This window comes from Mustela putorius, unplaced genomic scaffold (assembly GCF_011764305.1).
Source record: "Mustela putorius furo isolate JIRA1106 unplaced genomic scaffold, ASM1176430v1.1 tig00000095_pilon_pilon_pilon, whole genome shotgun sequence".
Lineage (NCBI taxonomy): Eukaryota > Metazoa > Chordata > Mammalia > Carnivora > Mustelidae > Mustela > Mustela putorius.
Window position 1 is genome coordinate 19433767 of NW_025421280.1, and position 12737 is coordinate 19446503.

The window sequence follows — 12737 nt, forward strand, 5'->3', positions numbered from 1 at the left end:
CTGTTGGTGGTAGGCTTCCCTCAGTTTCTGCCATGTGGGCCTCTTCATAGGGGAGCCCACACATGGCAGTTGGCTTCCATCCGAGCTAGCCAGGAAGAGAGGTTGAGAGAGGTGGAAGCCAGAGTGTTTCTGTAACCTAACCCTAAAAGTGTCATCCCGCCCCACTCTCCCTTTTAAAAATGGCTTTATTGAAATATAATTTATATAACAAAAAATTTGATCATAGAATTCAGTGGTTTTTAATATATTCATGGAGTTGTACAACTGTCACCACAGAACATTTGAAAACATTTGCATTGTCTCAAAAAGAAGCCCTGTACCCCTTGGCAGTTGCCTCTTTACCTCCTGCCCCCAGCCCCAGTCACCTACTTCTCTTCTTTCTCCTACTATGTACGTTTGCCTGTGGGATCATGCAGCAGGTGCTCACGTGTGACGGGCTTCCTTTACTCTGCATCACGTCTCCAGAGTTCATCCGTGTGGGGTGTGTGTCGGCACTTCGCTCCTGTGTATTTTTAGTGCCATTGCACTGTAGTGTTAGGCCCCATTTTTTTTAATCCGTGTCTCAGTCGAGGGACATTTGGGTTGTCTCCATTCCTTAGTGGTTATGAAGAATGCTGCTGTAACATCTGTCTGCAGGTTTCTATGTGGACATGTCTTTCCATCTCTCGAGTGTAACTCTCTGTTTAACACTTGGAGGAACCGTTAGACTGTTCTGCACATGTCCATGGGATGAGGACTCCGCTTTCTTCACATCCTCTTGCACTTGTTACTTTCTGAGTTTCTTTCTTTTTTTTTTTTTTCAAAGATTTTATTTATTTGACAGACAGAGATCACAAGTAGGCAGAGAGGCAGGCAGAGAGAGAGGGAAAAGCAGGCTCCCCACTGAGCAGAGAGCCCCATGTGGGGCTCGATCCCAGGACCCCAGGATCATGACCTGAGCTGAAGGCAGAGGCTTTAACCCACTGAGCTACCCAGGCGCCCCGTCTTTCTGAGTTTCTTGTTTGCTTGCTTGGTTTTTGGGTTTGTTGCTATTGTTTGTTGGGTGGTTTTTTGTTTGTTAGTTTTTTATAATAGTGCTGCTGATAGGTACAGGGTGGTGTCTTACTCTGGTCCTGGTTTGCGTTTTCCTAGTCCTTAGCTTTGTTGAGCACCTTTTCATATGCTTACTGGGTATTGGTGTATCTTCTTTCAAGAAATGTCTCTTCAGGTCTTTTGCCCATTTTTTTTTTACTGGGTTTTTTGTTGTTATTGTTGCTGAGTTGTAGGATTTTGTTATATATTCTAGATAATAATGCCTTCCTTATAAGATACGTGATTTGCAAGTATTTTCTCCCATTCTGCGGGGTGCCTTTTCTCTCTCTTGATAGTGTTATCTGATGCACAGAAGTTTTAGAACTTGATGTAGTCCAATTTGTTTTTTCTTTTGTTGCCTCTGCTTTCAGTGTCATATCTAAGAAATAGTTGCCAAATCTGATGTCATGAAGATTTTCTCGTATGGTATCTTCTGAGAGTTTTATAGTTTTAGCCTTTATGTTTAGGCCTTTTAAAAAAATTTCTGTTTATTTAAAAAAATTTTTTAAAGATTGCATTTATTTGACAGGGGGAGAGTGGGGAGGGTTAGAGGGAGAGGGAAAAGCAGGTTCCCCTCTGAGCAGGGAGTCCAATATGAGGCTTGATCCCAGGACTCTGGGATCATGACCTGAGCTGAAGACAGATGCTTAACCAACTGAGCTATCTAGGCACCCCTTTAGGTCTTTTTATAAGCCCTTTTTTTTTTTTTTTTTTAGGGGTGGGACAAAGGGAGATGGATAGAGAGAATTTCAAGCAGTCTTAACACTCAGGACAGAGTGCAACATAGGGCTCTCTCTATCTCATGACCCTGAGATCATCACCTGAGCTGAAACCAAGAGTCAGCCACTTAATCAACTGAGCCACCCAGGTGTCCCTATGTTTAAGTCTTTGATCTGTTTAGTTAATTTATGTGTTTTTGTATTAATTTCATTAATGTGAAATTTTCTTTTGAAAATCTTTTCCTGTGTGAAAGTATTCATAGGATTCGATGGATTGAAGAGCCTTGGTCTTTGTGTACAGACTCCTCCTACTCAGAAAATGTGCCTCAGTCTGGATATTCAGCTATATCAGCACTTAATTCATAGTACTTACTAGTTAAATACACACATGACTGGGCTTTGTATATGTTAATGGTAGCTTAATATATATGTAACTTTTCCTTTGTTTATTTTTCTTGACATTTATAGTTTTGTTTTCTTCTTGCAGTACACAAACAGAGGAAAATTGCAGTGGTTCAACCAGAAAAACAGTAAGTAATATACTAGTACGTTTGAACAGTTGACATTTGAAAGTTAGAATATCTAGAAAAAGAAATCGCTATTTCAGAGAATGTATCTCATATGTTATTTTCTTCGGTGGAAGCATAATTCTGTAATTCAGCTTTTGCTAGGTTACATAATTTTCCTTACAGCATACGCATTTTCTGAAATGGCCTTATATACAAAGGGGTAAAATGCCTTCTCAAGATGTTCCCACCAGTTGAGTTTTCTTTGGCTTTTAGAGCCTGAAAGCATTAGCATAAGAGAGGAAATAGAATCTCTGTACTGTTATTTGTTAAGGAAGAGCAAAAATTAGAAATTAGGATATGATATGATTTCTCACAATGAAAGAAAAGTTGGGGTGAAAGATAGTGGCTGTAAAAGAGAAGGTGTGCTCAGGGGAACCTTTGTGCTCTGTCGGGACGCCCTGGATGGTGTACCTTCTGACACAGCTTTGAGAAGCACTCAATCAGTGATGCCTTTAAAATACATGTAATATGTGTTTCTGAATACTGGGTTTTCAAGTCTGTGTTATTTTGCACAAGCTGCCATAACTAAATACTACTGACTCGGTGGCTGAAACAACAGAAATTTATTTTCTCCCAGTTCTGCAGGCTGGGAAGTCCGAAGTCAGAGTGCCAGCCCGATTGGGTTCCTGGCCGGGCTCTCTTCCTGCTGACTGCCAGCTTCTCTCGTCCTTACATGGTAGGGCCAGCTGGCAGGGAGAGCCAGCTCCCCCTAGATCAGAGCCACGCCTTTATTTACCTCACAAGAGCTCCGTCTCCAGACGCAGTCGGAGTGGGGCTTCAGTGAATGGATTCAGTCTGTAGCAGATTCTGTGTGACTTATGGCTGCTTCTGCGGCTGTGTGAGGAGTAGACTGACCGCAGAAGTGGAGTGAGGTGGAGAAGTTCCAGGTAGAGAGGTGAGATAGCAGTGTCAACATCTGGCCTTGCGGTTCTCCTTGACTCAGTTGCTGAGACAGATCCATGGTTTTATTCAGGAAGTATTCTAAAAGAGACAAGTTAGCCTTTTTCATTGATTGCTACATATAGAATAAGTTTCTGATTTTTAAAACCTAATTTGTCTTTGATTTTGAAACTGATAGAAGAAAACAGACCCTTGTAAGAAATGTTTTTGTTCTTTGACTATTGAGAAAGATGAAAAATATACTTATGGTTTGAGAATTCCAGAAGGAATTCTATAATTTGTTGCTCACATGAGTGAGAGAAAGTTGATTTGCATATGAAGTAATACAGCACTGTCTACAGACTGTCTGTTGGCTCATTAAACCATGTACATAGTTTCAAAAACCATTGTTAAAAATATAAAAGTGTGATCAGGGAAGCACCTTCTGTTATACAGTTTGCAATCTGCCGCATTTGCTTTCTTAGATTTGAAGAAAACTGTCACACTTCACTGACCTTAAGGATTGTCTTACTGTTTTGTTGTGTTATCTTGACCCAGAATACCGTCCTCCAGGACTGTCCACGATGGTCTGAAGAATCAGGAGCTGAACTCCACAGACTCAGGTATAAATAAGTGCTTGCAGTCTTGTGCAAAAGAGAACCTTCTGGGTTTTTTAATGGACTGTATCTTAAACAGTACCTTTGATTTATAGGATGTAGCTTCACAGAGGGATCTCTTATGTTTAATAATTATCTCTAGGATGATATTTCTGCCCATATGTAATTATTGACTATTCTCTCCTGATCACTTGTTGGGTGCCAAGGGCTCTGGAGGGGTCAGTATTTTCATTCCTAGTTTAGATGAAGAGCCAGGAGCTTTCCAAGCAGTGTACCTTCTTAAGCTGGATGGTTGACAGGTGGGTGTTTATTGTTCTTTAAACACTTTCTGTGGTGTACACATTATGTTACATATTTCACAATTAAAAAAAATAAAGCCCTGGAAAAACATTGTCCCGGAGGCAATGCCTGACAAGTGAATTAAGTTAAGAATCCTCGTGGAGGCCAGGGCCCTTGTCAGAGCGGCTCTCCCTGGGACCGCTCTTGGCTCCACCTTTGCTGGTCGTGTGCTCAGCGTCTGGATGAGCATGTAGCACAGGTTACACATTTGGACGGTGTTTAGTAAATGTCTAGAACAGAAAAGAAATCAAAGCTCCGAGAGGCCACACAGCTTTATGAGTAGATGGGTCAAAAAAGTAGCTCAGCTCTTTCTCAAGTTCAAAACCCACACTTTCTTCTTTTCCACACACTGCCTTCTCATTGAGTCACTCACGGGTGGAGGATCAGGGCCTTTTCAAAAAGGTGACAACCTTCATCGTAGTAACCAGCTGGCTATACTCGTTTATTGTCACTTACTTGTATGTCCCTATAGAGCTTATCCCTGTATTTAAAAGGCATGATGACAGTGGCATTACTGTTTTATTCATGATATTAAAATGAAAGTATTTAAACTTCCTCTGTTCAATAGGTGATTGGCATGTAACTGCTAAAGAAGTTCCCTTCTGTTTCTAGTTTTCTAGGAACTTGAGTCATAAACCCATGTTCACTTTGACCAAAGAATTTTTCCTTAGCATTGGATGATATATGATTTTTCTAAGATTATTAATGTGGTGAATCTCAGTGATAGATTTTTTTCCTAAGGTTGAATCCTCCTTACATTGCCAGGATAACTCTTACTTGACCATAATGTTATCTTTTGAGTACCCAGCAGAATAACATTACTAGTAAATATCTTTTTAAAAATTACCCATTTTTTATTGAGATATAATTGACACAAAAAATATTAGTTTCAGATGTATAACATAGTGATTTGATATTTGTATCTATTGCAAAATGGTCACCATAGTAAGTCTGGTTAACATCTACCACCACATAATTACGTTTTTTTTCTTGTGATGAGAAGATCTGTTCTCTTAGCAATGTTCAGATGTACAGCACAGTAATATTACTGCTATACTCACTGCTGCACAGTACATCCCCAAGACTTAACTTAAAACTGGAGGTTTGTACCTTTTGACCATCTTCACCCATTTCGCCCACTTCCTACCCCTGCCTCTGGCGACCACCAGCCTGTTCTCTGTATCTGTGAGTTGGGGTCTTGTTGTTTTTGTTGTTTAAATCCCACAAATGAGAGAGATCATATGATATTTGTCTTTCTCAGTCTGATTTATTCTACTTAGTGAGTGAACTCAGGGTCCATTCATGGTGTCACAAATGACAGGATTTCTTTTTTTTTAGATGGCTGAATAATATTCCATTCTATATCCATCTGTCTGTCCGTGGACACTCGGGTTGTTTCCATATCTTGACTGTTGTAAATAATGCTGCAGTGAACATGGTGGGGGTGGGCGGCAGATACCTTTTCCAGTTAGTATTTTTGTTTCCTTCAGATAAATTCCCTGTGAAGTGGAATTACTGGATCACAAGGTAGTTCTCTTTTTGACTTCTTGAGGAACCCCCGTACTGTTCAGAGTGGCTGCGCCTGTTTGCATTCCCACGGGGTACCAGCGTTCTTTTCTCCACCTCTTTGCCAACACTTACTATTTCCTGTCTTTTTGATAATAGCCATCATAACAGGTGTGAGGTGAGAGCTCGTTGTGGTTTTGATTTGGTATCAAAGGGTAAGGTAAATTAAAAGCATAAGGCAACTCTTTAATTTTGATGTATTACTGGCTATTCTAATGCCTACGAGAACTATAGAATTAAGACACTAATGTTTCCCAAGTGACCTCAGCCATATTCTTTTTGGTTTGTGTTTTGTTATAGTTCTGGTTACCTTGGAAGCAGTCTGAGGCTGCTATTTGCATGCAGGAGGGTCCCTGGGGTGTGCTTTTGGGGAACAGCCTCAGGGGTGGGGGGTGGGAATTGGGCAGAGGGAGAAGTTCAGTTGCAGTGCTGTTTGTAACAGAAGTTCCTTCCAGCCCACAAAGAAGCCTTTTAGCTGGTGTGGCCACTCAGAGTCATCCCTAGTTGAGGCACAGTGGCCACACATTTGTACTCCCTCTTTGGGCAGTTGTTAGAAGTGGGCTGCCTCTCCCTGTCTACTCACAGAGGGTGGAACCTTGGGCAAGGAGTCTCTCTCTCCTGTGAGAGGGTAGGGCAAGGCTAATTCCAGGATAATATACAGCTGATACCTGTTGGCTGCCGATACTGCCCCAGTGGGGAGCATACGGTCCTTCATCCTGAAGAGTGGGGTCTGGGTGGCGGAGTTGAGATGGAGAAGCGGGCACAGACATGCTGTCCTCTGTGCTGAGACTGCGTTCTTTGTTCCTGAGTGGACATTCCGTGCTTCAGGATCCCATCAACAGTGGGCAGTGCACACGTTCCCTTTCCCAAAACAGTGTCCAGCAGCAGGGCTTCTTTCTGCTTTTGTGACTATGAATTTCATATATTTATTAGTGGAATTGCCAGCTATGATGAGGGAATGAGAAAACATATTGAAGTATAGCATTCACACAGAAAGAGTTGAAGAGAGGGGTCTCTGTGCCCACGTAACACCCCATGGTGCTTAAAGGACTTAGAGATGTGTTTGTAGCTTACTTTCAGCCTTTGGAGGAGTCCCAGATGTGGGAGGGTGCCTACCTCATAGTAAACTGCTGACGTGCTAGTTTGGTGGTTTTAAAGAGAAAGGGAGAAACTGTAGTTCTGGAAATGATTCATCACCACCGCCTAGAAACATTCCAGAATAGATTATTGAATAGTTGAGCATCAGGAATCACTGAATCATCATGGGTTCTCATGGGGAGCCTGGGCACGCAGTCAGGTAAGCATGTGACTTTTTTTTTTTTTAAGATTTTATTTATTTATTTGACAGAGAGAGACAGTGAGAGAGGGAACACAGTGGGGGAAGAGGGAGAAGCAGGCTCCCCGCTGAGCAGGGAGCCTGAAGTGGGGCTTGATCCCAGTACCCTGGAATCCTGACCCGAGCTGAAGACAGACACTTAACAACTGAGCCACCCAGGTGCCCCAAGCACGAGACTCTTGATTTTGGCTCAGATCACGATCTCAGGGTCATGAGATCATGGATCATAAAAGCCCATATGGGGCTCTGCATTGAGTGGGGAGTCTGCCCAAGATTCTCTCTCTCCCTCTTTCTCTGCCCCTCCCCATTTGCATACGAGCACATGTGCTTGTTCTTTCTTTTTATTTTTTTTAAAGAATCATCATGGGTTCCTTTTTTTTTTTTAATTCATTTTTTAAGAGTGTTTTCTTTTTAAAGATTTTATTCATTTGAGAGAGAAAGCGCGTGGGTAGCTGGGGGAGGGGCAAAGGGAATCTCAAGCAGACTCTGCGCTGAGTGCAGAGCAACCCTGAGATTAGGACCTGAGCCAAAATCATGAGCCCAGTGCTCAGCCGACTGAGCTACCCGAGGCGCCCCATCATTATGGGTTCTTAAAGTCAATCCTTTACTTCCCTTATTGATAGAAGTGTGGTCTCTGAAATAGAGTCATGTTAACCCTGAAGTCAATCTCCATGTGATTCAGGCTGTTGTTTGATTTGGTCAGCATGATGAGCTCTGTAATAGAGTTGTGGTAAGTCTCAGGTGTTTCAAGGGCACTCTCAGGCAACATGTTAAGCTTCAAAATATGTGTTTAACTTTATATAATGGTGGCTATGCTTGCCACCCCTCACCCCCCAGTAATGCACTTTGGAAAAATGGAGGGGAAAATGACTCTTCTGAATATTTGTTTCTCTTCGTTTCCCAGTTATGATTAATGGAAAATACTGCTGTCCAAAGATATATTTCAACCACCGTTGCTTCTCAGGGCCATATCTTAACAAAGGAAGAATCGCTGAGCTGCCTCAGTGTGTAGGGCCTGGGAACTGTGTTCTGGTCCTCAGAGAGGTAAGCTTCTCGCCCGGGGCAGAACAACTCACAGCAGTCTCATAGACTCATCGGTACAAAGATGTGCATGCCTAACGTGTGACAGTGCTAGGTCTTATCCGAAAGGATTCCCTTTCCTCCTGTATTGTTCAATGAACCAGTCCTTACTTTTGCTCCTGAGGGAGCATTCATGTAGGCAGCTGAGCCCGATGCCCACCTCTGCTAGTGGAGAAAGGGCTTTCGTCAGAGGCTGCCTGAGTGTGGTGCGAGGAAGAGCGGGAGCGTAGTCGAGGAGCTGGAGGCCGTGTGGCGCTCGCGGGGGCCATGAGAAAGCTGCACACCTGCCGGGCTTGCCCAGCTGCCCAGCCAGACCGCCACGCGCTGTGCACACCAGCTGTGAGGACTGCTGGCGCTTTCAGTCCGTGGCGGGGCAGGGCGGGTCTGGGAGGCCGAGCTGCAGTGTCTGCCAGGACTTGCAAAGGATTCAGAAGCATATGCCAGAGTTGTTTTTATTTCATGCTGCCTATTTCACCCTGACTGTGATGTTTTGAATGTCCAAGAGGGTCTGATTATTGTCTTAGCTACCACTTTGGTCAGCGGTTGTATCTTGAATATTATTATTGTTAGTACTTGTTAACAAATATTAGATTTAATCTCCTAAATGATATTCTGGGGGATAACAAGATTCTAATGGTCTGCTTTTCTCATTCCCAACCCATATTTCTGCTTTAAAAACGGAGTGCAGGTCCTCACTTTACTTATCAATGCAGCCTACAAACCCAGTCGCGTCCTTCGGGAGCTGCAGCTGGACAAGGACTCCGTGTGGCATGGATGTGGGGAGGTCCTAAAAGCCAAGTGAGTAGCCTCCTCTGCCCTTCATTCTTACCCGTCTGACAGGCCACGGAGCCCGATCCCCCTCCATGCGTCATGTTAGAGTAGTTCTGTCCTCTCGGGCAGTTCTTCAGCTCTTGGTGGTGAGGGACCAGATTCGTTTCGTTTAATAAGTTTCCGTCCTGTTGTGGGCCAGTACTGTTACAAAATATGGTAAGAATGAGTTATAAGAAATACGAAAATTACAAGATGTAAAATGCAAGAATAATTTGTTTTTAGATTTAAGAGCCATGAACTTACCTTTGCAAATTACTGTGAAAGGCTATAAACATGGATTCTTGTTTTCTGACCCTGTCAGCATGACCGTTGGCAGGTTAACCTGGTCCATGTCCACACTCTGAGGATCACTGCCCAAGGGTACAGGAAATCCTTCATTCTAGTCCCTTTTCTTTTAGTAGTTAGTGTAGAAGTTCCTATTTAGAAACCTTAAACTGAGGAACCAGAAAGCAAGACCCTCATCTGTTAATATAAAAACCTCAACATTTATCTGTTATAGCTTAGGTGATAAATTTAAGTGCAATATGCATAAACTCATTTTTAGAATCCTCAAACTGTAAAGGACATGTACTATTCTGAGAAGCGAAGACATTTTTCAGGCCTCTGAATGCACTTGACTTTCTCTGGTTAATCACTAGCCCAGTAAACATGGTCTGTGGCATCTTCCATGGCAGATACAAAGGAAAGAGTTACCGGGCTACTGTTGAAGTAGTGAAGACAGCAGATCGTGTGACTGAGTTCTGCCGGCAAACCTGCATCAAACTGGAGTGCTGTCCGAATCTGTTTGGCCCAAGGATGGTTCTGGACAAGTGTTCCGAGAACTGCTCTGTGCTTACAAAGACCAAATACAGTGAGTTCAGTTTTCCAGATTTGTTAACTCTCATGGCTGGCCACACTTTATATCTTGGAAAGTTTTTATTCTGTAGACATTTCAGCTATAACACAGGTATACAAACTGCTTCTGTAAAGGACCAGATAATGAATATTTTAGGTCATCAGTCAAATGATCTCTGCTGCATATTCTTCTCTTTTTTTTTTTTTTTTTAAGATTTTATTTATTTGACAGAGAGACAGCGAGAGAGGGAACACAAGCAGGGGGAGAGGGAGAAACAGGCTTCTTGCTGAGGAGGGAGTCTGACGTGGGGCTCAATCCCAGGACTCTGGGATCATGACCTGAGCTGAAGGCAGACACTTAGTCAATTAAGCCACCCAGGCTTCCCTCTGTTTTGTTTTATTTTCACTTTTAAAGATGTAAAAGCCATTTTTAGCTTGAGGGCCATACTGAAACAGGCTATGGGTCAGATTTGGCCCACAGGCCTGTTTGCTAACTTTCACGTAAATTAGCTTTTGCATCTGATGGGCTATGTGATTCATTCATGCAGTCTGTAAGTATTTATTATGTGTCCACTGTGTGCCACTGCTGTTCTAGTGCTGGGATGCTGCAGTAAAGAAAAACAAATTCCTGTGCTCATTGGGTTTTCGTTTTAATGAGGGAGACAGATAGTAAATGAATAGAGAGAGACAGGTACTATGGAGAAAAGTGAGGCAAGATAAGTAAGCAAAGGAGGGGAGTGGGGAGTAAGGAAGGCTAGGATGGGGTGCTGTTCAGAGGTGGTTGGGGAGGTCTTCCTGCCAGGTAACAGCCTGAAGGAAGCAAGAGAGCCAGCTGTGCAGACATCAGGGTGAACGTGCTCTGAGCAGGGGCCGCAAGAGCACAGCAGGAGCAGGAGTCTGCAAGGAGCAGCAGAGAAGCCGCTGTGGCTGGGAGGCATCAGTGGTAGGAGAGGGGTACTTGCGGGCCTCCCTCAGAACCATCACAGCTATACCCGTTCCCTCTCATTGGTTATCTTCTCCCATGTGAAACTGCCCACTGTGCATGCGCACACACACATGCACACATCATACAAGAGGAAATTTCCAGATCAGAGCCTTGTCAAGGCACTGTTGCCCAAAGACAAAATTCTGATCCTACCTTTCCTTAAATTTTACAAGCCCTGATGTCACTTGGGAGAATTAATACAGAGGAAGATTTTACCTTGTTAAATTCGAAGATTTCTTTTAGGGAATCTCTAATCCTGTGCCCCTTAAACTTTATCATGCATGCAGACTAGCTAAGGATCTTGTTAAAATGAAAGTTGTGATTCATCAGGTCTGTGGGTCCCTGCTTTTGCAGCAAGCTCCCAGACACTGTTGATGCTGCTGATCTGAGGTCATTTAGCATAATGAGCTTGCTAATCAGTCAGTGTCTGAATTGCAAAATTATAAAAGAGTCTAACCTTGTAATGTCTATTTTTATTTGTTGGATTGTAAACTCCTTAAAGGCAGGGATTGGTGTTAGCTTATAGGGTCAGATTCAGCACTTTGTTTAGCAAATTGGAAGTATTAGTAGTTATGTGAAATATACTCTACATACTGTCTCTCAGAGCCTGTGGAGGATATGCAGATTTTATTACCTTTTTGTCTAAATCTATTTTTCTAAGTCATACAAACCTAGACTTTAGGAGGGAGTGTTTATTGATTTTCCTCAGTTAGTAATCTGAGTGATATCAAACGGATTTATATTCTGTATAATCCATTTTTTGCAAAAAGAATTATATTTTGTTTTTATGTTAATATAGAACTAGTATATATATTTAGAGCTAGGATATATATAGTTCATTTTTTGAATTACTTTTATATTCTAAAATTTATATGAAAATGTGCAAGATCTAGAATAGCCAAAACAATCCTGAAAAAGAATAAAGTTGGAGAACTTACTCTGTCTGTCTTCGAGTTTTACCATAAAGGTAGAATAATCAGTAAGTGAGGTGGATGAAATAGTCACACAGAAGACACACAGAAGAGAGGGGCCAGAAATACACCCAAATTTATGTGGTTAAATGATTTTCAATAAAGATGAAGAACTTAACAGGAAAAGGAAGTTCTTTCAACAAATGGCACTGGTACATTCGGATTTCCAAATTGAAAAAACAAAACCAGAACTCCTTGGCTTCTACGTCACTAAATATAAAAATTAATTCAAGGTATATCTTAGGCCTGAGGTAAAAGCTAAAACTGTAAAGCTCCTAGAAGAAAACAAGAAGGGTATCCTCAAGATCTTGGGGCAAGCAAAGATTTCTTAGAAAACAATGCACTAATGTAAAGGAAAAAAAAATCACCAAAATTAAAAACTTATGCTCAGAGAATTTCTCTCCAGTGTAGTAAATACACCTGCAACTCCGTAATAAGAGAAACTTGGAAGCCAGAGAAAGCTGATAGTTGTACGACATTGTGAATATGCTGAATACCACTGAATGGTACATGGGAAAATGGTTAATTGTATGTTATGGGGACTTTTACCTTATTTTTTAAAAATTTAAAAATAAGATGTTCTGGAATTAGTTATGATTGTTGTAGACATCATATACTAAAAATCACTGGATATGTATACTTTAAAATGGTGGATTTTATATTGTGAATTATATCTCACAAAGTAGAAAGAGAAAACCATTTTAAAAATGAATAAAAGACTTGAATAGGCACTTCACAAAAAAGATACATATGTGGCCAAAAAGCACATGAAAACATGCTCAGTATCATTAGTCATCAGGGAAATGCAGATCTAAACTATCATGAGAAATTACTACATATCCACTAAATTGGCTAAAATGAAAAACATGGACAGTCCCACAAGCTGGCAAAGGTGTTGACAACTAGATCTCTCACACAGTGCTGGTGGAAGTGTCAAATT

At 41.8% G+C, this 12737-nt stretch overlaps 1 protein-coding gene across 17 annotated transcripts in view; it reads left to right on the top strand.

Moving 5' to 3' along the window:
- The window catches only part of SFMBT1 (Scm like with four mbt domains 1), a 123900-nt gene that overhangs the window by 101663 nt on the left and 9500 nt on the right, over window positions 1-12737 (top strand). For 15 of the 17 annotated variants that reach the window (XM_045078955.1, XM_045078979.1, XM_045078943.1 and 12 more), the window contains 5 exons: window positions 2278-2320; window positions 3791-3861; window positions 8001-8140; window positions 8865-8974; window positions 9682-9857. In XM_045078955.1, the coding sequence (XP_044934890.1) occupies window positions 2278-2320; window positions 3791-3861; window positions 8001-8140; window positions 8865-8974; window positions 9682-9857 (540 nt within the window). The remainder of the gene's footprint in view (window positions 1-2277; window positions 2321-3790; window positions 3862-8000; window positions 8141-8864; window positions 8975-9681; window positions 9858-12737) is intronic. The other 2 variants (XM_045078986.1, XM_045078998.1) reach the window with 1 other exon arrangement.